The following is a 27,092-nucleotide window of genomic DNA, read 5'->3' as shown; positions in this document are numbered from 1 at the left end:
TTGTTCTTCGAGCTTGTGGGTTGGCTTCCAAACCTTTCATTAGCAGGCTAGGTAACATCTTCAGCGGAGTTTAGGGGATGTCAGTGTCAGTGTTTAAAGATATGTATTGGCCAAAAACATTGCTAATGAGCCACGGTGGCACAGTGGTTAGAGTGTAGTACTGCAGGCTACTTCTGGTGCCTGCAGGCCAACTGCCTGCAATTTGGCAGTTCAAATCTCACCAGGCTCAAGGTTGACTCAGCCTTCCATCCTGCCAAGGTGGATAAAATGAGGACCCAGATTGTTGGGGGCAATATGCTGACTCTGTAAATTGCTTAGAGAGGGCTGTAAAGCACTGTGAAGCAGTATATAACTCTAAATGCTAAGTGCTAATCCAGCATTTTGTTATTTAAAGTAGTCAACCAGATATCTCTGGAAAGCAGGTGATGAGTAAAATAGGACACCACTGCTTGTGTCCTCCAGCATTCACAAGCCTATTGTTTCGATATAAGATAATATAATTGATATAATTGAGAGCCAGTTTGATCTAGTTAGTTAGCTAGAAAGAGGGCCACCATGAGTTCTAGTCTGCTTTAGCCATGAAAGCCAGTCCCTCCCTCTCTTTCAGCCCAACTCACCTCACTCGGTTGGGGGAAAATAGGAGGAAAAAGATGTATTGGATATGTTCGTCCAATACATGAGTTATTGAGTTATTTGTAAAAATAATGACGGTGGGATATAAATACAGGAAATAAATCTATGTTCATGCTATCTTTAACAGGATAAGGAAATTAACCTATAGACACCCATTCTCTCTGCCACATACACACATGTGCATTGAAAGCACAGACCATTTAATCTGGGCATCCTGTTAAAAAAAATCCCTTTGGCTCTGCTCATTTTAATAAAACCATTACAAAGTAAACAATAAGATGACTGCATTTAACTCCACGGATCTTAGAGATGGGGACCTAACAGAGATTGAATCACAACACCACTGAGGGATATCAAGAGCAAATCATATCAGTGACTATCAGGCAAGCATTGCAGAATAACTGTTATAACTTTCCCCCTAAAAGACAGGACAGTATATTTGAATTAATGCCTTTATTATTATCAATTGCCTAAGCTGTATCTTATAGAGCAAAGTCCTGAATAGTATCTATGTTATTGATTATAAAATTATAGGTGTTGTAATATATGACTCTGTGATATATTTCAAAACCACCAAAGTAATTTTACAATCCTTGTAAAATGTTTCAAACAATTAATCTGCTTAGTAAAACTCAATAAGCAGATTTATTGGGCAAAGTCAATTCTTACCCTTTGACTTTTTGAAGGAATTCAGTGTTCACCTTGGCAGGCAGAAAATTCATCAGTTAAAAGGAGCTTTTCTTATTATCTGGGAATTATGATGTATAGGTTGAAAAACAAATAAGCTGACATTAGTAAATTGAACATTGCAGGAAAATACCCTCTGTTTCTTTCCCCTTCCATTTGATGTGCATACTTAACTGCTCTTTTTTTTTTTTGAAGGGCTACATCGTTAATCTAACACATTCAGTTCTGGTCACAGCATCTAATTAACTTTGATTGGCTTCAACAGAGTTCTGCTGGTTAATATTTGGATGGAAAACCACTAGGAAATCTCAAGGCTGTGGGATATACTAGGAAGCTGAAAAAATATTCCATAAGCAGCAATTGAATTGCTGAATTCCATTTCATTCCAATGAAATAATTATTATTTGAGGGGAAAACAAGGACATGGGCTATCTCCTGCAATTACAAAAGCTGAAGTCAAAGAATAACAACTCCTTCAGTAAGGAAATGGGGAGCAAGAAACCGTTCAGGGACTGGTGAGATCAAAATTTGGAACCATTTTTTTCCTTTGTCTTTTGGGATGGGATATTTCCACAAAAAGAGATATACTAAAATTACCAAAAGTTTAAATATTTATATTCCAAGTTTTGTTTTGTAGAAACAAAACTGCAAAATCAATCTCATGCCATCTAAAATCAAGATCAATAGCTCAAGATGGGTTGCCTCAACCCAAATATAGCGTAACAAAAGATGCACAAGAGTCCAGCTATACAAGTTCCAGACAACTGTGGAGGAAGCAAGATTTATAAAGTTGCAGATCTTCATTTCAGTTGAGGCTAGGCATGAATACTAGTTGTTTCTTTAGAAATAAATACAATTTGGAAAATCCATGCAACTTGGAAATCTACTGCTCATTTTTAGCAATTCAATCTTTTGGACTGAAAGCTAATGTCTAGGCCGCAGTCACTCAGTGAACTTCCATGGCTACAGGAGAGGTAGAACTCCTCTCCTGAGTTTCCCTATTGCCAAGTCAGCATCTTACTACTAGACCCCATTAGCCCTTATAATTAAGGATAGCCAATCATCATTTGATTTCCTGACAATTTATTGGATTCTTAAGCAACAGCTCTAGTTCTTTACTACTCAGCAGGCAAATACACCTGCCCAGTCTGGTATAAATCAACACAAGCTGGGAAAATAGATGTTGCTCTGAACGAAACTAGTAGAATTTTTCCTGGATGCCTTAAACCTACCCCTCTAGATAAGATCCATCACTCAGCCAGCATTGTCCCGTCTGCTGTTCACAGAGAAGTAGCAGCAACATACAGAGAGAGACTCAAATATCAATACCTACACAACACCCTCTCTATAGCCTATGACCAGCTCATCAGAGACTAAAATCCAGGAAAAGCTTTCTTAGGTCAAAGAAGACTGAAGAATTTGAAACAGAAAAACAGTATCTTTGTATGGAAAGCTACAAAGAACATCACTGGATGGAACCAATGGAGGAGATTCCACCTGGATCTAACAAAAGCTGGGAAGTATGGAAGTCATTGAATAGACTGTGCACAGCTACAACAAGATCCAGAGACATTCTGAACAAATGTGGCTATCTTGTGGTGACATGCAGACAATACATATGTGTACCTGTCAAGAGTACACTTGAGGCAGCACAACAGAACACAATTAATGTTGCTAGTTTCTGGGCAAGATCTGTTTAATTTGTACATATTTTAATCTTGTATTTTATATTAAATTTTATGTCATACACCATGCCTTATTTTAATAGTGATGCTTCTGACACAAATAAACGAACGAACCTGACTTTTATTCCTTGCTTTCCCCTTCAAATTAATTCCAAGAGTATACTAGTACTAATTACCACATTAACAGTTGAAAAGTCAATTTCTGCTCTGGTGGTAGACCTTTTAGCACAACATGCATAAACAACTTAAAAAAAAAACCAAACTACCCTCCACTGTAAGTGAAAATTCTATCCATCCACTCAGCCCCCCTTAACCCAGAACTGAAGATGATACCTATAAACAAACAAAACACAAAGAAATATCCAGGTAACATATAACACAACTGCCAATGAATAATGGTTAGCTCAGATGTGCAAAGACTAATATTATATTGATGTCAGGCTCCAAAACCCAAGGAAGACATGCAGAGGTTTTTCTAAGCAATTCCATTTATTGTTCCTTGCCCATAAACAAAACCTTGCCAAACTAAAGCAAACTACTTATATCATTAAACATGTGTTCCAAGAACTTCTAGGATGGAGCTGTTCTGATTCTTTTCCACCCACTCAAAATATCTTTCACTCCTCTTGAATGCACTCCCTCCCTCCTGGGAATACAGACTACATTCCACCACAATTGGATGTTTTTGAGGACTCTGAAGTGCTTTTTGTTTGTTTGTTTGTTTTTTGTTTATTAACTCTTTTTTTTAAGATGGTGACTGTGTGTAACTGCTGGTTGTAGGCTCAGAAGGTATCAGTGTATGGTTTTTAGATGGATGGACTAGGAGACTCTGGTTGGGTTGTGATTAGCATCATTTTGTCGTTCAGGTATCAGAATGAGTTCTGGAGAAGGAGATCTATGGATTTCTGGAGGATCAGAGCAGGAAGACTTTTCAATGTCTACATAAAGCCATTAGAAGGTCATCCATCAGCATGGGATCACTTATCATCATTACACAGATGATATTCAGCTTTGTATCAAAATCTCTGGCTATGATATTGTCCCAGGCCAGGAGGCTGTTGGAATCTGAATCTGATTGGAACAGGCTTCAACTAAATCCCAGCAAATCCAAGTGGGTGTGTCCAGTTCATAGAGCATCTTATTCTGGCAATTTCCCATCCTTAATTCTGAATGGGATTGTATTTCCTCAGACATGGCTGCTGTACAATTTGTAGGTTTTTCCTGGACTCACAGCTCAAAGAACAGATGAACAGCTGTGACCAGGAAGGCTTTTGTGCAGTTTCATCTTGTGTACTTGCTGTTTCCTCAAGATCATGTCCTGGTTACTTCATATCTGGACTATTACAATGAGCTATGCAAGAGGCCTCACTGGTAGAACACTCAGAAGCTACAGCTGGTCCAGAACACAGCAGCACAAATGATTGTGCCTTGGTACACCCATGTAAGACCTCTTCTATGTGGAAGATGTAATTCAAGGTGCTGGTTATCATCCACAAAGCACTACATAGCATAGGACATAGCAATTTGACGAACAATTGTTCTCCATTGTTTCTATTCTATAAAGTCTAATAGATTTGGCCTGCTTCAACTCCTATTTATAAAAGTATTATTTTATGGGACCTAGCAGGCATGTTGCCTTCTGTGTCATGGCATCTGCCCGCTGCAATAGGTTCCTTCAATAGCATCCTTGGGGATTCAAACAGCCCCAACCATGTTTGCCTTAAAATGAGTAGGTATTATCCTCTATTTAAGTCAGGACTAGTGAAATTGAGATGTATTAATAGTAGTTAAGTAGGAAAAAAAAATAGAAAGTTACATGAGGTGTTTTTACTACTGCCAAATTTAGATTCACATATGTGTGGGAGGTGCTGTTCATGTGTAGTGTAATTTCTTGGTAGATTATGGAACTAAGAAATACAAATGAAAACCTATTCTGCAGAACTGGAGGGGGAAGGGTATTAAATCTACAAGGCCTAGAGGGATTAAGCCATAAAAAGGAGTTGTAAGAAACCAGGCAAGTCTATACTTCACATTTTCAAATATTCATAATTACAAGACATAATTAGGAAAGGAAGATTGGAATTTTGGTACAGTTTTCAAGAAAAACTGGATTATGGGGTTGATAATGTTTCTTTCTTATTTAGCATACTGTGTTTAGAAACCAGCACGATGTCTGACACTCGATTAAATTCTTCAGAGATAATCCTTAATTATCTATGAAATTTTTCATAGATAATCTAATCCAGGATCAGTATATAACTTGATCTATTTGGGATTGTTCTCCCCATAAAACATCAGTATCACTCCAGGTTCATAACAGAGTGCTAAACCATGGCTTTCAAATCAAACCACTTTTTCACACATGGTCATTTTTTGAGTTGCTTTAATTCAAAGTACATATATATATATATATATATATATATATATATATATATATATATATATATATATTATTTCTTTGCAATAGGCTCTGGCAAATAACATTTTTATGTCAAACCACTGCATTTTTTCTTAGCTTTATAGCTTTATAACTATATAGCTTTAATTTAATCATTTGGCAATTTCCTATCAAAGTGCAAGCAGTTTGACATTGTTTTATCATAGAATATGATGACCCTGTTGTAATATTTTCCATTAGTTTACAGCAAGTTTTTGTATTGTAATTGCAGCAGACAGAATGAAACCACCAAGCAGTTTTATTGTTAAGATTGTTGATCTTAAATTCAGGAAATAAAAATTAAAATACCCATACAGCCTAGAAGCTTGGTAGAGCCTTGGTAGTACAGGGGTTTAAGGCACCCTGTTATTAAGCTTATTAAGACCAGCTGCCTGCAATTACTGCAGGGTTCGAATCTCGCCAAGGCTCAAGGTTGACTCAGCCTTCCATCCTTTCTAAGGTAGGTGAAATGAAGACCCAGTTTGTGGGGGCAATAAGCTGACTTTGTATAAATATACAAAAGGATGAAGGCTATTGCTGAGCACATTGTAAGCCGCCCTGAGTCTTCGGAGAAGGGCGGCATATAAATCAAATTTAAAAAAAAAATAAAAAAAATAAAAAAAGCTCATTTGATAGTCATGAATATGAATATGTACTACTGTATCTATCTTTCAGAGTTTGGGAAACTTCACAATAGCCTCTTCATGTTGTAAAAATGCCATTATTTTATAGGATAGCCTCTAATACTTTGCTACCACTCATTCAGTCATATGAATGAGTGGTAGCATATCAAGTCAAGCTTGGCATATATGAGATATGGAAAGTGCTGCTCATGCATATTAACCAGCATACTTCTCCAAACAATTCAAGTCTTTCTATGCACTGAAGAAAACTATCTACATCTTCCCAAGTTTCTGAATCTTTTCCCACACCAGATGAGGCCAAGAACCACAGATAAGGATGTTGGCATGATAATTTCTGGTGGTGATTACAGACATGATCAGCAGTGTTAAACTTTTGAGACTCCACTGCTGGATGTCCTATGATAGTCACTATATAGCTTAAATTAACCTGGCTTATTTTTACATAATTTGTGAAAGAGATTATCATTTGCAACAGCAATATCCAAGGGACATAATAACTTAAGGAACACAAAATATATTTCATACATTGGAAAGACATCTGGAACAAATTTATTTTCTTTCTTCCTCCAAAGATCAGCATATACCACACATGCTCCTAGACAAGCATCTGCCAAAAAAACCCGACCAGATGGATAAGAAGAAAGATAAAAGGAAACGGACTTTATTTGCAAATATTAAGAGAAAGACGAAAAGGGATCTCCTAACATAAGGGCCAATTGCCAGCAAAATCTGTTGAGAAAAGCAATCAACAGTACAAGTAGAAGTCATTTTCTTGGGTCATTCTCTGATGCATAAAGAGAAATGGCAGGTACTTACATGAAAATGATAGCAACCAAGCAACAAGATCAGAGGAGGTGAGCTAAGCTTAAGTGCTGGGGGGAGGGGGGATAAGGGCTTAATCAACACAGTACCACAGTACTCAAGGTCTTAATCAATGTTAAGAAAAAGAAGGGGGGAAAAACCCTTACACCTAAATCTTTCATCCTATTTCTACAGCAATAGAATGTAATTGTGCGTCGCCCTTCCACCCCTGAAAGAACCAAGGTACATCGCTCTCATGGAAAACAACATCTGCTTGGATCAAAACAAGAGAACAATGAAGGGAATAATAAATATGAAAGTGGGGGGGGGGGGAGGAACAGGATAAAGGTCACTAGGAAAATATGTCATAAAGAATCAAGATTTTTTTTTTTACATAATTGGATCTAAAACACATCTTGGCCTTACTTTTTAATGCAGACTTGCAAATACTAGGCTTTCATTTTATACACCGTAGAAGAACCATGCTAATAAATAGTAGCCAGCAATCAGGAGCCTGATAACAATTTTTCCACTAACACATTATCAGGCAATGTGTTTTGTCAGCTGCAGCTCTATCAGTCGCATGGAGTGGCCTGACTGATGTAGGATTAAATTGGGGTCAGGCAGGGGAAGAAAAGAGGGGTATGACCGGTTGGTTATGCAGATGCAAGTTGCATGTGAGACAGATTACAAGTGCCTCAACAATTAACAATTGTAATGGGTTAAAGACCCATTACAAAACTTGATTACAGACCTCAAGGAAGCTGTTCTGGGAAAAAAAACAAAACCCGAAACTACATCAGCATTAGCGATCAAGAGAAGGCAGACCTCATGTATATCACTTTGGCTCACTCAGAGGTCCTTAATAAACACAATGCAACACACTGCAATTGCTAAGTGATGAGGTTACTTGTAATCTGTCTCGCATGTAACCTGCAACTGCATATTAGCCACCCTTTGTCTTCTTCCCTTGCTTCATCTCAATTTAAATCCTACATCAGTTTAACCACTCTATGATGAAACGAGCTACAGTTCAAGAAGGCTTATGCTGTTTACTATTTAGTCATTAGAAAAGATGCTACCAGACTCCTTCTGATTTGGGGGCTTCCATTTTATATAATTTAATTTATAGAATATAATTTAAATGTTAAATCTTACCAGGTATTTTTGTTTGTTTGTTCATAAAGCTGGTGTCTACACATGAATCCTTAGAGCAGTGTTTCTCAACCTTGGTAGCTTGAAGATGGGTGGACTTCAACTCCCAGAATCCGTCAGCCAGCACTGCTGGCTGGGGGATTCTGGGAGTTGAAGTCCACCCATCTTCAAGCTACCAAGGTTGAGAAACACTGCCTTAGAGGAAGAGCAAGACAGAAGGCGAAAGTATCCTATCAGAGAAGGAAACAACCACTTGGCACCAGATTAGCTTCACCCATAATTGCAGGCAACTGGCCTATTCTGTTTTCTACCAAGAAGATTGCAAAAGAAGAATGAAAGGAGCTTATTTGGATGGTTTTACCATCAGTGGCATCAGCAAGGGATTCAGGGGAATTCAAAAAAGTAAAACTGGCAACTATGACGGTGCCCCTAAAGCCCTGACCCCTTTTTCTATGCTTCGTGTATTTGACACACATAAAAAGGGGGAAAGAGCTTCAATCACAGTTGTGGCTGCCATCTTTATTTTTTATTTTAACCCTGGGTGTAATTCTCCCAGCAATATCTGAAAGCACAATGATCAAAGCTATGCTGCATCCACATTAAGGAATAAAACATATATTTGAGGAGAGAGGTGAATGTAAAATAAGGGCGTTGAAACCCTACCAGGGTTTCCTTCTCCCAGCCCAACAATGCAAAAAAAAACAACCCTCAACAACCACTAAGAAATAAGGTTCCTCTTAAATGCCTATAAAGGCAGGACATCTTTAGCCAAAGGGGTGGGGGAGGGGGAAGAGGCACACGATGCTTCCAAGCAGAGATTTTTCTCTTCTCATTTACAGTATATGAACAATTAATTGCCTCCACTAAAGGTCACCTTTATCACTGTTTAAAACTATTTGTCTGGATCTTGTCAGCTTTTAATTATCTCACCCATGTCATGATTGCAAATTTGCTACTGAACTCTGCTCAACAGCAGAGGCCCTTGCAGGATAATTAACTTCTGTATCATTAACCTGCAAAAATCAATGCTGTTCACCTTTACTCAGCACGCCCACCAAGATGCGCAGCAGTAGTCCAAGACTGACGCTTGGATGCAGGGAAATGCGAGGAAGTCCCTCCTGTGACTGCTCCTAACCCTACATTTTACGCAGCTTGTTTTCAAGCCTTTCAGAGACACCAGGAAAAAAAACATTTCCTCTCCCACTGAAATCGGACCATGTGAACTCTTACACATATTCTCCAGTTGAAAAACACACCCACCCCAAAACGGCTTGCATTTCAGTTTATGGCAGGAATCCCATGCTTGAGTACTGAGGAGGCCCACCCAGATTCTGGCCTGTAAGTGACTCCTTCTGGATTTCTACACAGATAACACACCCAGCAGTTAGCTAACACCGTAATCATGAAGTCAGGAGGAATTTCATTTGGAATGTCTGTGAAGTGAAAGCTAATTAAGGAATACCTTGCCTCTTTGAACTCAGAATAAGCAGAACCTGCAAAGCACTCAGTTGCTGTGATAACCTCTGCCATGGCCAATACTGGTAGGCCTTGACTTACGACATGGATGTCAAACTCGCAGCGTCAAGTTGCCATCACGTGATGTGTCGCGATGTATTTCCCCTGCACGGAGCTGGGGTGGGTGTGGCACATCCGACCCGCTGGCCACCAGTTTGACACCCCTGACTTACAACCATTGGCAACTGGCTCATGTTTATGATGGTTGCAATGTCCCAGGGTCATGTGATCACCTTTTGCAACCTGTCGAGCAAAGTCAATGGGGAAACCAGATTCACTTAACAACAGTGTTACCAATTTAATATGCAGTGATTCACTTAACAATTGTGACAGAAAAGATCTTAAAATGGGGCAAAACTCACTTAACAATGGAAATTTTGGATTCACTTGTGGTCGTAAGTCAAGGACTTACATAGTAAATATTTTAATACACTCACATCTTGCCTTTTGGCTATCATGCAACTCACAGTGGCCTTTAGGGTTCTAAACCAGACCTTTTCAGTTCAACCATTAATGCCTTGAAAGTTATGCCGAAGGATTTCCAAACTACATTATAAATGGAGGGTGGGAAACCTATGGGACTCCAAATGTTGTGGACTCTTCCCAGCAGCTCCCATCACTGGTTATACTGTCTGGGCTGTTGGGATCACAGTTTAGCAAGATCTGGAGGAACATCATTCCTTCAGCCTGGTCACAGACTAACTTCCAGAGTAGAGCAATGTTAGACTTCAATAGGATCCAGTTCCTCAATTTTGCTTAGTATCCCAGAAAACACAGAGCCCTGACCTGACTTACTTGGCTCTCTGTCAGTCACTAGAATAAATCAAATTCCACTTGAATTTTTTCCTTGGGCCCTCTCCACCACCCACTTCCAAAACAGCCTTGAGTTCCAAGATCCATGCCTCACTGCTGGCCATAGCTGTAGTCTCTCACAGCTCTGCCTCATCAACGAAACCTCAGTCTTCACCTCATACAAAATACTGGACTTCAGTTTTGCTATTGCCAAGCATCTTTGTTTCCACTGCTTCTTCCAATCCTTTGAAAGAGAAGGGCAGTTCTCTTCACAGGGTTAAGTCCTTCAACAAAGCAGTTCCCCAACCCCAAAAAGACGGAAAAGCATCCGTCAATCAAGAGTCCTTTGCCCTACTAAGCTGAATGCCATGGAAACAGCTTTTTCCCCTCCCCTCCAAAGTGAGATTAAGGGTGTCCTCTTCCCTTCTCCAGGCCTCAAGGGGCAATTTGCAGAACTCTCATTTGAAACATATCTTTGTTGAGATTTGTGGTTTTGGAAGGCAGCTTCCACCCTACAAAAACAGCAGAGAAAGAAGAAGCTGACAGAACACACAGAGTGCGCTTCACAGAACAGTTAACACGCCATATGAAGATGAACAAGTCAGGAGTCATAATAATCCCCAACATTTTGAACAGTGTAAAGGTAAAGCTTCCCCTCGCACATATGTGGTAGTCGTTCCCGACTCTAGGGGGCGGTGCTCATCTCTGTATCAAAGCCGAAGAGCCAGCGCTGTCCGAAGATGTCTCCGTGGTCATGTGGCCGGCATGACTAAACGCCAAAGGCGCACGCAATGCTGGTACCGTCCCACCAAAGGTGGTCCCTACTTTTCTACTTGCATTTTTTATGTGCTTTCGAACTGCTAGGTTGGCAGAAGCTGGGACAAGTAACGGGAGCTCACTCCATTATGCGGCACTAGGGATTCAAACTGCTGAACTGCCGACCTTTCGATCGACAAGCTCAGCGTCTTAGCCACTGAGCCACTGCGCCCCTTTGAACAGTATAGCTAATAACTTATTTTGTTGCTAGTGTCTACACTGCACATCTTTTTTAAAAGACACAACAGAATCCAAAGATTATTTGGCCGCTCAGAGTCGACTTGAACTGGCAGATGGGTAGAATTTAAATTTAATAAATAAAGAAATTTCAAAACAATATCAGTCCACCAATTACTGAAAAAATCTGTAGCAACACAATAAGAATTATATACAGATAACACACAACTGAACTCCAAATTTCTGTTGTTGTGAGACATTTAAGTGATTTTTGCCCAATTTTACGACCTTCCTTGCAGCAGTTATTAAACAAACCACTGCAGTTGTTAAACCACTGCAGTGATTTAAATGAAACCACTGTAGTCATTAGGTGAATCTGGCTTCCCCACTGACTTTGCTTGTCAGAAGGTTGCAAAAGGTGACCACATGACCTTGGGACACCATAACCGTCATAAATATGAGTCAGCTGCCAACCATCCAAATGTTTATCACATAACCATGAGGATGCCGCAATGGTCATAAGTGTGAAAATGGTCATAAGTCACTTTTTTCAGTACCGGTGTAACTTTGAACGGTCACTAAATGAACTGTTGTAAGTTGAGGACTACCTGTATTTCTAAACCCTATACAACTGTGAAAGGTCTGGACTCTTTTTTATTTTATTTTTCTTTTAATTCTATTTCACCCACGGAATGTCCTCCCTTCTCTGTTTTTGGGCTGAAAGACTCCATGTGATTTTTGCTGGATGCAGGTAAAGGAATTGCAAAAGCTATTAATATTGTTCTGATGAGTCAACTCTTGCATGAGTGCTACAGCTATTATCACCTTCTTTCTCTCCCTTTCACACAGTTCTCTAGATCAAGATCCAAAGGCTCAGGATACTTTGATCTTATGATTATAATATGCTAATGACGTGGTTAAAAAGAATGTACGCAAGGGCGTATATCTGTGTGAGAGAAAGTGATGAGTCTGTATCAAGGATGTAGTAATAATTGCTGTGTCAAGGGTACTTTACTTGATTGGGCAAGAAAATGTCATATCCTTGAGATAACTAGAATACTTTACATAAACACAGCAATATAGTTATCAAAATATATACCGAAACAGATTATACTCATCAGAAGAAAAGGCTCCAGCAATAGTTCCATCAGGGAACCCTATTCTGATTTCCAATTGCTGTTTGACAGTGCAATGATTGTAAAAGTGACTTTGCACTCTTTTGCTGTTCATTTCCACAATCTTACCACCAACCAAAATCTTTCAGCTAGTTCTGTTGGATGAAGCTGGAACATCTGTAAGATCTTTTTGCTGCTCAAAACTAATTTCAACCCTAACCCTCCTATTATACGTAATTCTCCAAAGAGAATTTCAGGAGACAAGGAAGGATCTACTGTGTGCTTATAATTTAACGCTTCCCAAGTAGCCATTTTGATCAATGGGTGTGGTCAGATACGTCAACAAAATCACAGATAAACCAAACAGAAAGCACTCTCCCCCAAGCCTCCTTCCAAAGCAACTAGTTTCTCAATATCCAATTCCATTATGAAAAAAAAAATGAAGAATTTTGCAAATGAATTAAAAGTCTTTCTACAAAGCAAGAAATAGGCATGTTTGTGTATCGCCAAAACGCTTCCCTGTCCAGCAGATTGACCATGATGTCCCCAAGAAATGCATGAATTATTTTATGCCTTCAGCACATGTAATATAATAACACCGTAACATTAAACATTGTAATTGTTCAACATTTAATTGTTTTTGCACTGTCTGCTTTTACTGTTGCAAAAAGATATGCCTTGCATCAATATTCTCTCAGAGATATAATTTCACTCCTTGGTGGGAGAAGAAAAGCAGATATCACTAATTTTCAATAGAGCAGGAAACGTTTGGGTGCTGGGGGGGATGCATCTAGAACTTGGAGAGTACAGCTGCCATGGAAGACTAACCTACCTCCAAAAAGGAATAAAGTGTTCTTTGTCCAGAAGGAGAACCACACGACTCTCAGGATGCCTTCTAACATCCCCTTGGCACTTCTGGGGCACCTAAAGTATTATCTGAAAGATGCTAGTGACAGCTGCTTTGTTTTGCAAGTTGCCAACTTCCGTTTATCTTTTTAATTAAAAAAAATATTTTCTCAGAGAGAAAACTCAGTGCAACTGAATACCACCTACTGTATATGATAAAGGAAAATCAATGTGAGTTCCAGTTCTTAATCTGAATTCAAATCAGGTCCCCAAACTGTGCACCGTAGTTTATTTTGTACAACCTGTACGAGGAAATAAAATGGTAACCAGAGAGGTAGTCTGGTTGGAGTTTCATTTTAAAATTGCTATCCCCGCTGAACGGACAAAGACAATATAAATCAGGGGTGTCAAACCCAATCGCATTGCGAGCCATATCATGACGTATCGGGATTGTTTTTCCCGTTGCGGAGCTGGGGTGGGCATGGCCTATGCACGGGCTGTGTGTTTCACACCCGTTATGTAAGTGATATAGCTTGAAAGAAGGTCCAAACCAGGCATGACTACAGCAGACTCAATCCTAGGTTAGAGTCTGTCCTCAAATTCTGAAGAAAGTATGGTTTAGCATGAACTTACATTTATGGTGGAACGTATTTTATATCTTCCTCACAGAGAACTCTAGTGCTTTTCTGTTATCTCTGAACCTACCTCAGGAAAAAGATAAGAAATTAGTCCTGTCAAGAAATAAATTGCTAATTAAAAAAAAAAAACAAGACTGTTTTAAATGAAGACTGCAGATTAATAAAAGCAATGTCAATGTCCACTCCCAAAGCCATTTTATAGGAAATCAGCAGAGCTATCTCATCTAATCATGCTCTAAGATTTTGTGATGTACTGAACAATTATTCTCTTCACAGGACAATTCACACTCAAGAGAGCCTGAAGGCATAGCTATTGACCACCCTCATTGTGTTAAATGACTGTAAATCCTACCAAATGACATTATTAACTCTTCTTATGTCAATTTCTGCAGAAACACTAGACTAAATAGTGGCCTTCTCATAAATGGAACATAATTTTCTTGACATGCCTTCCCAAGAACACTGGTTTACAGTTCACTCCCAGAATTAATACCAGCATTACAGTGCAGAGTCAGCATGAAAGTAAAACTCAAATCATGTATGTATTTGGAGTTACAATATTACTACGTAATATTACTACGGGTTTTTTTTCCAAAAAGAATTGCCTTTGACCAATGCAGACATTTAGAATAATATACCCACCTGCAAAAAAAAGTTCCTTGAACCCAGCTTGAGTATACAACAACACAATAGTGGCATTAGCTCCTTGCTCTCTGCTCACCTCCCATCCATCTTTTTGTTATCATATTGGTGTGTTCTCATGTTCTTTGTCATTCTTTATTTAATTGTTCTATTATTTTACTTCTCTTTTATTTACACTGATCTCATATCTTTTTATTGTTGTAAGCTGCCTGTGAGATAGGTAGCAAATAAATTTAATAAATAAAGAGAAAGAGAAAGAAACATCAAGTCTATTTAGCCCAGCACAAGTAAAGCAAACACACACACACACAAATACACAGAGAGAAAGACAGATTCCGTGGCTCCTTTTCATAGTGTAAAATCAAACACAGATAATTTTCAATTTATGTTCACAGAAACTTGCTAAGAAACTTGCTAAGTGATGAAGTTGTAAAGTGAGATGTCACCTTACTTAGTGATTTCAATACCTGCAATCCCAGTTGCTATCCTTAATCAAGAATTGTGAAAAGTACCCATGTAGAGACAAGGATTCCTAATTCTGGAAAGTCACCCCTTGCCCTAAGAGGGTGGAAATGTTGATGCGTCTTATACACTGAATGTGTATACCCGCCCCATTTGTCCCGCTTTTGCAAAAAACGGGGCATGCAGAGGGTTTGGCCCTCCCCAGCTTCCAGGAGCACTCTGCAGGCGTCCCAAACCCTCTGTGCGCCCCATTTTTGCAAAAAATGGGCCCATTTTTCACAAAAACAGGACACGTGGGGCGGGGTTTCGGGAGGCCAAAAATAGCTGCATTCAGTGTATAAGACGCATCAACATTTCCACCCTCTTTGGGGGGGGAAGGGGGAGAAGTGCGTCTTATACTCCAAAAAGTACAGTATATTATTTTACTTACCAGAGGGAAAATGAAAGATAACGGTCTTATAATTAATCTACTTCTGAAAGTACAAAAACCAAAAAGTTATTGGAAAAAAATGCAAAACCATGCAAAAATATATCCCTTCCCCAAATATACCCCTTAAAAGGGGTAAATTCATACAAAACCTAAACATATCACACACACATTTCAGCTACTCAGATTTTAAATATTAAATTAAACATTATCCATACAGAGTCATACTGATCACTTTTTCTGTTCCATTGATAAACAGCAAATTCAAAGGCCAACAGCAAAATGCATCAAGACTTCAAGTCCAGAGTAGCTTCCAACAAAGCTAAATCAACCTTTTGGCAGTGCTCCAAGCTCAATCAATTTAAACTTCTTCATATGAATTAATAAACTCTGGATTTTCAATATATAATCCAACATTACAAGAACACTTTTACTTGATCGTTCTACATGTTGCAAAATGTCATCAAATTGCTTGAGTAAATCACTTAGTAAATTTCACGGTTAGTACGTCATGTGATGTACTAACGTCATGTGACGCACTAACGTCATGTGATGTACTAATGTACTAACAAATTCATAAGGTATGGATTTATACCTTATGAATCCAGCCATGGACTAATCAATTAAGAGAAGCCATCACAAGTAAAGTAGTGCAAGTATTTGCCAAGTCCTACAACAACTAAAATATCCTCCCAGAGAGAGATGTCTTCTCAAACCCTCTCTGAGTAGAGTAGATAAATTAATTAAAGATAGTAGCCTATCTTTAATTAGTTGGCTAATTAACTATTCCAACTGCATTAATTCGCCCATAAAAATTATACAAATTATGGTTAGGCTCAGAAGGCTTCTCTTCACAAGTTACCTAAAACAAGAGAGAAGAAAGTGTCCCTGAAGCTACACTGTCAATACATCACATCACAGCCACTTCAGGATTATTTGATAACCAACCTCAAAGGAATTAAGAGTCCATTATATTCATCCCTTAATTCAAACTAAGGGATCAAACACTTACAAAGTAAGAGATTGGTATCTGTTCCATAGGACTCTTAGCGGTGGTGCCATAGTGCAATAGCCTGCACACCCATGCTGCAGCTGCAGTTTATCTTCCGCCTCCAATAAACATGAGGAAGCTGCTGGTGTATCATCTCATAACCTTCCTTCAAGCCAAGAAGGAATCGCTGAATTCAGACACATGCCTCCCATCATACAATGCAGGCATACAAAATCTGTTTTGAGACTTTTGCTAGATAGGCCTGGGCATCTGTTCACATTATGCCAAAACTTTTTTTAAAAAAACAAAACATCATCAAGCTAGAGAGGGGTGAGTTTGTAGATTTAGGCTTTTAAAAGCATGCACATGAAAACTAATCACCTTAATCTGATCTCTGTTTGAAAAGCTCGTTCTGGTTCTTTTCCCAACATCAACTCTACATTCAATAGCCACTTGCATAATGCAATGTTCCTGCCAAAGAGGAAATGGTATTCTGCATGTGAGAAACACCCCTAATGTGCGAGTCAGTGATCACTTAATATCAGCAGCACCTCATTAGACTACACAATCCTTTCCACAACCTCAGGCCTGGCCTCCTCCTTCTCCTCTGGCCACATGTCTTCCTTCAAAAACATTACATTTTATTACAGGTTTGTGGGAGGGGAGGACACCCATTTGGAAACCCAGCCTCATCCGCTTTATTCTCTAGGGTCCCAGCCCAAAAGGTTTTGTGCACAAGCCAGAAGAGCAACAGCAATTCAGACACCCTCCTTCTCACAACTCCCTTCTTAAAAACGCAAATAGAAGAATGAAAAACACAAAGAGGAAATATTCAGAACAAGGAATGATGTAAGAACCAATGATGTGTTTCTGGCTGCACACGGCCATTCTGAATAAGGCTGGCAAGAGCTATATACAAGCCCCATTCACAGATGCGAGCAGACATTACTTTTTATACGCATGCAAGGTATTTGGACAAAAGCATTCCCTCTTCGTCTTCTTTTTATGTTTCTGGGAGGGGGTAGTAACTAGGAAATCATAATGAAAGTGCCATTTCATCAGAGATTAGTTTCCAGAATTAAATTAGTTTGGGGGCCCAAGTCATATAATGCAAATTCTCATAAGATGATGAGGTTATTTCACAATGATAAGAAATCGCATTCTACACATATTCAAATTGTTTTTTAACATAGGTTAACATGAGTGTGGGTTCAACTAGATCAGGGGTCAGCAAACCGTGGCTCTGGAGCCGCATGTGGCTCTTTCATCTCTCTGCTGTGGCTCCCTGTTGCTGGTCGGCTCCACAATTGATAGGTCTTTCGGTTAGGACAGGTAGAGAAAAAAGGACGCCGCGCTAGGAGGAGACTATGGTAGGGGAACTGGACTTCCAGTCAGCTCCAGAATTGAACAGGGAGCTTCTGGTTAGGACCTTTGGGGCTCTTTGAGTGTTTAAGGTTGCCGACCCCTGAACTAGATGATCTCCAAAGTCCCTTTCCACCATACCTTCTTAGGCAGGTAATGATAAATAAACCTGGAAGAAAATCCTAGTAAATCATCTCTCAAACGTTCAGTCAGTCAGGCAACAGATTCCTTAATGCATCCTGAGAATGACAAATTGTCTTTTACTTCTGACCTCACAGCAAAAGGACTTCGCTGTGATTAGTACAGGTAGTCTTCGACTTATGACCACAATTGAAACCAAAATTTATGTTGCTAAGTGAGAAATTTGCTAAGTGAGCTTTGCTCTATTTTACAACTTTTCTTGCCACATTTGTTAAGTGAATCACTGAACTTGTGAAAATTAGTGACACGGTTGTTAAGTGAATCTGGCTTCCCCATTGACTTTGCTTGTCAGAAGATCACATGACCCTGAGAACACAGCAATGGTCATAAATATGAACCAGTTGCCAAGCATCTAAATTTTGACCACGTGATCATGGGGATGCTGCAAAGGAGCATCAGTAAGTTTCAGTGATATTTCAGTGCTGTCGTAACAGTCACTAAATGAACTGCTGTAAGTTGAGGACTACCTTCACTCAGGTTGGAAACCATCAGGGGTTACCAGAACTTGAGGCAGTGTGGAAAAGTGAAAAAGCAATTGCAAACCACCTTGATAGTATTGCCCCAAAAACAAAAACAAAAACCTGAACATGCCATTAAGTCACAAAGAGACAAGCCCAACTAAGAGAGTTTATTTTAGCCAGTGATACAAAAACATGCTTTGAAAAGACTTTTGACATGCATAAAGGAAGAGATAACAAGACCCCAAAGGTCTAGCTGAAGCAAAACTTACATATATAGTTTTTTTAAAAATCCCTGTGAACTACAGCTAAATTTAATAATTTAACCTGACGGATCTTTTTTTTCCCTCTTCACTCCGAGATAGATCCAGCTCAGCTTCTTTGTTTCTCACTCTTTTTCACAGGCAATACAAATTTTGGAGCAGCCAGCATCTTCTCCTGGCTGATTAGAAATTCTGTCATGATAAAAAGAAGAAAGCAGAGTAGCTGTTGCTGCTGCTGCTACTTTCTCGCTTCAAACACAGCTTAAATTAGTCAGAAACAAAGCAACATTCTGCAGGCTTTGTTAATTGGAAAAGATACGACCAGAATTGCTTGGGAAAAGATACATCACCATTCATTTTCAAATACAAGTATGAAAAATAAAAGGTCAGGCAATGCAGGTCAGCAAAATTGGGGAAGCCGTAGCAGGATTCCACCCACCCACTCCCAATTTAGGTCGCTCAACCTTTTTGATTACCAAAATGAGAGCTTTGACATTTCAGTCATAAGTAGTGTTGGAAAAACACAAATTACTTTGACTGCTGGATGCCTTCACGGTTATTCAACATTCTAATATTCTTCCACAAAGCATAGATTGTCAAAGAAAAGTGGTGCCAGGAAAATCTCTATCAATTCCACCAGCTCAGATTTTGTAAAAAAACAAAAAAAACAGGCATCCAACCCCCTACCATGCGGATCTGTTCCTTTATGACATTGCCTTGGAGTAAAGAAAGAAGGAAAAAAAAATAGAAAAGCATCTGTAGTTTCCACAATGCTGCACATTGTAGTAAGCCCTGGTTCAATCCAAAACTGGACCAATTATATGGTGACTTAGGATAATGCAAAAACCTTGTCACTTATTCCATCACTCCTGTTCAATAATTTCTAATACCTCATTTCAAAAGTCCTTTGAAATGCCAAGGGAATTTCTTATATGGGTCAGTTTCTATCATGTATTCAAAGCAATTAATGCTTGTAACTAGATACAGCAACCAGCTGCTTTGTGCACAGAATTCGGAACATAGTTTTGGGTAACACAAAAGTTATCCCATCTGGAACAAGAAGAAACCCATGTTACATAGAGAACAAGGACAGGTGCCTACTCCAACAGGAAAAGTTTTAACTGAGTTTGATAAACTCTAGTAATAAATAAACCATCATTAGATCAGTGGTTAAGCTACAAGCTGCAGTGGTTAAGCTACAACTACCAGATCAGTGGTTAAGCTTCTTTAGTTTCCCGTATGGTGCAAAACCCTACTGGTTTTAAAACCAGCGGACATAAACCATGGTTTAAAAACCAATAAGGTTTTACATAAACACACTGTAGTTAGCCACTGATTTAAAGGGGGAAAAAACATCTACGTGAAGCCTTTCTGGATTTTAATGACTTGCCATGCACTTACTTGTCACCAGTTATCCAGATTTCAGGAGTTTTCTTTTCCCCAGCTTTTCGTGGACATCATGAAGATGAAACTAGGCCCTCTGGCATGAAAAGCCCCAACTTGATCTGTGCTTTTTCCTGCCTCTTTTAATGGTTCTGGCAACAATGCCAGCATTTTTATTTTCATACAGCGTCTCTTGTAGAAGACTTCTTCTCTGGCTGATATCCTAACCCTCTTACCATGTAATACCAAATGCTTTTAGCACTTTTCCTTGGCTAGCTACCCAGGAGTATCTAGAGATGCCTTTCCAATGCATTTGCTGCATTTTTCAAGACAGATTGTCACCACCTGTTTTAGTAAACAGAAACCCTCTTTACATTTTCACTTTCAGATTTAGTTGACTTTTTTACTTTCAGAATTTCTTTACAGATTTATTTTATATTTTACTTATTACACTTTTACTCTTTATTTTTACTTTCTGGGTGCAGAATTTGTAATCTATGAATATTTATTTATTTATACCCATCCAACTGAGATTTATTCAATAAAGCCATACATAGCTTTAAACAACAGGTGAAGCTCTTGCTAAAAAGTTGCTTGACTCTAGAACAGAGGTGTCAAACTTGTGCCCCATGGGCTGGATGCATCACATGCTGTCCACGCCCACTCCCCATTTAGCAAAGGGGAAAAAGTGTTGTGATATGTCACGTGACAACACCGTGACAACGCGAGTTTGACACCCCTGCTCTAGAATATCATGATGTGTAACTATTATAGTTTGTAAATCACTATTACGTCTTTTTGACTTAACATGTGGGATTCTAGCCAACTCTGTCTTATTCAACAGGTGATGGTTAAGCAAATCAGATCTAACAGCTTTATGAATGTCATCATTCAAACTGTCCAAACGCAGTTCAAAGGTCTACCCATTCTGAATCACAGATATTATTAAAAGTTTCAGACCCGGTTCATACCTCACAATAAGTCATAATCTGTTTGATCACAGACGACCCAATATCACAATTGGCTAGGTTCACACAATACACTGTCATAAGTCATTGATCCAAATCATAATGGCTGGGTTCATATAACATGCTAGGTCAAAATAATTAGTACAACTCATGAGTTCAGAACTATGAATCAGATTTCTCACACATTTTTAAAGACATAATGAACACATAGTAAGCAATCATACCTTAACCTGGCACCCTACGCAAACCAAGCCCATGCAGTTATTTAATGGCCCAGTGTTTGATTATGTTAACTGAGTAAACTGTAGCTCAACAAATGTGTCACAGAAACCTTGCTGTCTCAAAGTTCAATAATTATATAGATTACACACATCCTGGAAGTTCCGTAAGGTTCTTGTCAAGGCCTTTTAATTTTCCAAGTATTTAAACAGCATGTTGAAAACACCAATTTATTTTGAGGTGGTGAATCCCCATAAAGGAGAAAGAGGTTTCCAAACAAAAGTCACATGCAGCCATGCAGCAGCGATCAAAAAACAGTCTAATACAGACATGTATGAGTAATGAAAGACTTTGATAACAATACATCATATATCACTACATGTTTTATTATCACTGTTACATCATAATATATAATATGATCCTCTAGAACAGGAACAGATAGGGGATCTGAGACATCAGGATGAAAGTAGACATAGGAAATACCTTTATCACTCAATCCACCTCCAAGAGTGGCCACCTATTTTATCATTTCAACATCTTACAAAGTAGGTTAGGACTGAGAAACCCGGGGGAAGGGGGGTGCAAAATCATCCAGAGAGTTTCATGATCAAGTATGGATTTGAACTTGGGAATTTCTCAATTCTAGTTCATTAAAGTATACTAACCACCCTGGCTCTTCTGCTTCATCAAACGCATGACATTACAGACATTAGCTCATTATTGTTTCCATTTAAAGAATAATTTCCTCTGTTGCATAGTTAATTGTTCCTCTTTTTTTTTTTGCCTAATTTTACAAGACAGCGTCTAGCTGGATAAAACTGCAAAACCAAGAGTGTTGCAAGTACAAACCAAAAGTAAATGCAATTTTGACAGCTTCCTTCAAGGCATTTTTTTTTCTTGCTGAATATGTGCTCAAGAGTCGATGCCTCCCTACTCCCAACAGTATTTGTGCTTTGACAAACTAGCATACCAAAGATTTTAAAAAGGAACTATTGTAACCCTACTGAGGACAAAATCCCCAGCTCAAAGTTTTTGAGAATTGATACATCTCTCCTCTTAAACTAAGTATACGGACTGACCTCTCAAGCCATTTAAAAAAAAACCTTTATGAATGTCAATTGGAATCATAATGTTGCTTGCACATTCTACACAAATAAATGCCAATGGATATAATCTATAGTTTTCATATTGTATTACAAAGTTAAGTTCACAAAAAGGTATCAAGAATAATAACAAATTAACTCCTTCAATATTTTAAAGAAATGCTGAGATTCCTTAGAATACACACATGGATTTACAAAATACATAAAACCTTGTGCCAAATGCTATTAAGTTATGGCACTCAAAAGGGGAAGCAATCTGTGGACTAAACATCACATCAATCATTTATCCAGCGTCATCTATTGAAAATGTGGATCTAATGAGAAAAAAAAAATAAGTCTCTTATATACACCATGTTATAGGAAGACACAGTTAGTTAAGATCCTTAAATGTTTCTGAAGCAAAAGTGACTCAGGGCAACTGAGATGTGGATGTTGTCAATATGCAGTTTGTCTTAATCATTCAAGAAATAACAAGGAAAGCCCCAAACCTCAAACCTAGTGCATTTCCAGTGCACTAGGAATATATTTCTATAAAGTGCAATCCTTTTGTGCGCTTTTATTTCAAATCAGTGCCAGCAAGATCAGTCACGCTTGTTTGGGAGTAAAGGTGTATGTAGAATAGGCTCCCTTCCCCTGACCAGATTTAAAAACTTAATAACCAACAAGGGGTGTCATGTTTTCCACCCGGAATCAACGTGGGAATGATTTTCCCGACTGTTCCAGGTTTTCCCGATCGCTTTTCCTCTTCCACCCCTGCTTGCAAATGAGATGCAGATCTTTTGCTGGGAACAAACCAGTAGTAGGAAGTGAATGGCCGCCTGGAAGGCAATAACTTTAAGCGGAGCCCGGATCTCACTGGATCGTAACACTTTTCAAAGCCTCCAGGGGCTTCACCGTCCCTTTTGAAGAAAGCCTGTGCCGGAGAAAGCCAGGCACTTATTTGCAAGCTTCCCGGTTCCTTTGCACATCCCTTCGCACGGGGACAGCGACTCTGTGGCGAAGCTCGCCCCTGGCCCCACTCCGCTTCAAACAATGGATCAGCTGCTGCAGAGACAGGGCGATTTCCTACGTACTATTCCGAGCCCCTTTCCTTTCCCCCCCCCCCAAACCTTTGGGCTGAAAGCCCATCTAAAGATCGCGACGGGATGGAGACCCCACACCGCTCCCCGTCGCCGCTGCCTGCCGAATGCAGGGCAGAAGGGAAAAAAGAGAGAAGGGCCGAAGGAAACCCCCCGTTTTCCGCCTCCATTGGGTTGTCTGCGCCGCGCTGGACCGGGATGGGTAAGAGGAGGGGAGGGGAGGGAGGCAAAAAGCCCACTCGGTCCGCACTTACCAGCACGACGGCGAATCTCTCTTCCAGCTCGCCCGGTTCGGGCATCGGGAGCTTAAGGGGTAGATTGTGCGCCCTGAAGTCCGTCTGCTGAGAGTCCATGCTCCCCGCATTGCCCATGGCGACGGCCCTTCCTCGAGGAAGGGGAGCGGGGGAGATCGGTCCACCTCTCTGCCCGGGTTTCTCCTGCCGGATTTCAAGCTCCAAACCGTCGCCTCTCCTCCACCAAGCTCCGCGCGCTGCAGCCGAGTCGTTCCCTGGCTGCTCCGGTACTCCTTCCCCGCCCAGTCAGCCCGCGCTCGGCTCTGCTCGGCTCTCCTCACGCTCCACGCGCCGATTCCCCCAGCGCCCCACGCGCGCAACCCCCCAAATTTTTTTTTTAAGAATTAAGAGCCGCGGGGAGGCGAGGCGCACAGATCTCTGTCTCCCTCTAGGACCGGCCTTGGAAATGCCCGCCCTCCGCCGCCGCCGCCTCCTCCTCCTCCTCCTCCTCCTCCCCAGCACAATCGGATTCCCTTTCTTCCAGCGCTCGTGCTGGAAACCCGGGAGCTTAGCGGCAGCATGTTGCATGCTTTTCACGCCAAGCAGCCCGGGCTGGATAACGCATGGCTGGGGCGGAGCGGTCCTCCTTAACAAGCCCGCCGGTGGTTTCTGGACGGTCGGTTGCAGCCAGAGCCGGGCTCGCCCGCTCCCCCTCCACCCCGCGCAGCGCCTACCAAGCGCAACCCGCAGAACAGAACCGGCCGCCACACTCTACAGACACCGCGCACCGCAGCACAAAGCCCCCTCTCCTTCAGACACCTCCTCCGGAGCTTCTCCACGCCCCTGCCCCGGGGAGAGCTGGGAAGCGTAGTCCTCGTCTTTTTCCACGGGACCGCATCTGTCGACATACCTGCCTCTACCTTCTCCCTCCCCGCATAAATATAACGAAATGCTTTTGTTGTGTTTTTTTTTAATAGCAGACTCTCTACTTCTGCCATCTGCAAGCAGAAGTATGATTTGCCTTACACTGATGAGCTTTGGGATCTAGACATGTACAGAAGAGCAATATTTTCCACAAAAGATTGAGGTATCCTGTTTTGAGATGCTGACTGAAGACAGCAGAGCTTTATCCAAGGTTTGTGTCCCAAAAAGCCAGTCCCTGAATTCACCCAACAAACTAACCCCATCAGTTCTGGTTTACAAATAAACTATCTTTTAGTTTAGCATACTGGGTGAACCGGGTCATGGCATGTCACGAAAGGAGAGCCGATTTATTCTTTATATATCTGTTCGAATCCTGACAGCAGTTTACAAGATCATCAAATTACATTAAAACATCCATGGTACAAAATAATAAAAATAAATGATTGTAACCCTAATGCCTGAAAAAAGGTAGTGTTTGTAAGATTTTTGCTACATAGTTGTCAAAAAGCCTTGAATCAAGAATAGCAGGGGTACACTTGACTGCTTACCTCACTTTTCACTATTATTTCTCTCCCATCCCCACCACAGGAAATATTTTTCATGGTATAATACCTCCTCCTTTTCAACAGTTATTAAAAAAAGAAAATTCAAAGAGCAATTTCTAGCCAGAACATGAGAGACTTCTTCTAAAAAAAAATAAGGATGTATTGGTTATTCTAGGTTCACAGAAATAAACCTGCTTTGTCATCAAGTGGATATTAACCTGGAATCTGCACTAGATGATGTTGTGTTTTATATAAAGTGTACCCGTATTCTTACTTCTTAAGAGTACAGCTTATTAAGTAATATGTGAAATGGCAGCTGTGAATAGGATTGAGTTGAGCTTTCTTGCTGGAATTCACTGGAATAGCAGAGTGGTTTTCATAAAAACATAGGAAACTGATGGCAGGAAAAGACTCAGTGGTCCATCAAGTCTGCCTTTTGGGTTTTTTTGTTTTTGTTTTCTTTTTATTATTTATTTATTTATATTTTATTATTTCATTTAGTAATATTTGTGATCCCAATCAGTAAATCTCTTTTCTCTTCTTGCCTTTGCTGATCTGGTTGCTTGGCCTTGTTTATCAAAGAGTAGAACAAGAGAAAGGTCTCCTTGGAAGGCCTGCTATTCTTTGGAGTAAAACGGAGCCATCATTACGTTTACCTAACATTCATCATAACTGGATTTTGATGGCTGTTATGTAGCGACTTCGTTCCTTCCTTGTATATACATCCCTTTTGAGCTTGTGCCATTGACTCCATACAAAAAAGTGGAACTTGAATTATAACACTGTCCCCCATCTTACCAATTCTGATCTCCACTGAGGATGTCTGTAACATCTGCCACCAGATGAAAATCCTGACATACTTTGGTTGAGCCTTCCCAATCATTTCCCAATATATTGAGGATATATCACATTTTCTAATTTTACACGTAGTCCTAGAGTTACCACCATAATTGAGCCCTGCAAGTCGTAAGTTGTGATGGTGACTTGATCTGCTTTTACAACCTTTGTTGCTGAGATTGTTAAGTGAATGCTGTATTAATTAAGCGAACCCATTGTTTTTTTTTTTGTTTTTTTTTTGCTGAAAACTAGAAATAAACACCGATTTTTGCAAAAAAATGTAGATCATGGTCATATGAGAGCTAAATGTGGGCTAATTGCCAAGCAGCTGATTGTCAAGCAGCCAAAATATGATCATATAAGCAGAGGGGCGACGTTAGAACTTCAAAACTAGGTTGTAATTAGCTTTTAGAGAAAGGATGAGTTCTTTCAGAACTCAGAATGGTCAAGAAGCAACCAGTCATAAGGAGGACTACCTGTACAACTTTTGAAAGTGCTGGTGTGAAACTACAGGAGTTGGAATACAGCAAAATTGAAAGATGTGGTTTGGGAAAGGCTGTCCTGGTTCATGCTTTGGGTTCAGATTCTGAAATTCATTCGTTTTTCTAAGTAGTCCAAGCAAAACCTGTGAACCATTACAGGTAGTCCTCAACTTACAACAGTTCACTTAGTAACCATTCAAAATTACAGTGGCATTGAAAAAAGTTACTTATGACCTCTTTTCACAGTCACGACCTTTGCAGCGTCCCCATGATCATATAATCAAAATTCAGATGCTTGGCAACTGGTTCATATTTATGACTGTTGTTGTGTCCCAAGGTCATGTGACCACCTTTTGCAACCTTCTGACAAGCAAAGTCAATGAGGAAGCCGGATTCACTTAACAATTGGATTACTAATTTAACAACTGCAGTGATTCACTTAATAACTGAGGCAAGAAAGGTTGTAAAATGGGGTAAAACCAGGGGTGAAATGCTCCCGGTTCAGACCGGATCGCCTGATCCGGTAGCGATGGAGGTGGGTGGTTCGGAGAACCGGTAGCAAAAATCCCTGC

At 40.0% G+C, this 27,092-nt stretch overlaps 1 protein-coding gene across 8 annotated transcripts in view; it reads right to left on the bottom strand.

Moving 5' to 3' along the window:
* The window catches only part of FMNL2 (formin like 2), a 193,284-nt gene extending 168,708 nt beyond the window's left edge, over positions 1–24,576 (bottom strand). For 6 of the 8 annotated variants that reach the window (XM_034425103.2, XM_034425122.2, XM_034425096.2 and 3 more), the window contains exon 1: positions 23,754–24,570. In XM_034425103.2, the coding sequence (XP_034280994.1) occupies positions 23,754–23,870 (117 nt within the window). In that variant the 5' untranslated portion in view covers positions 23,871–24,570. Of the gene's footprint in view, positions 1–23,753 lie in introns of all 8 variants that reach the window. The other 2 variants (XM_034425116.3, XM_034425131.3) reach the window with 2 other exon arrangements.
* Between the last annotated feature and the right edge of the window lie 2,516 nt (positions 24,577–27,092).

The sequence above is a fragment of the Pantherophis guttatus genome, chromosome 1 (genome assembly GCF_059756535.1).
Source record: "Pantherophis guttatus breed Tessera chromosome 1, ASM5975653v1, whole genome shotgun sequence".
In the NCBI taxonomy this organism is placed as follows: domain Eukaryota; kingdom Metazoa; phylum Chordata; class Lepidosauria; order Squamata; family Colubridae; genus Pantherophis; species Pantherophis guttatus.
Note: the sequence above shows the minus strand (reverse complement) of the source record. Positions and strands in the feature narration are given on the sequence as shown.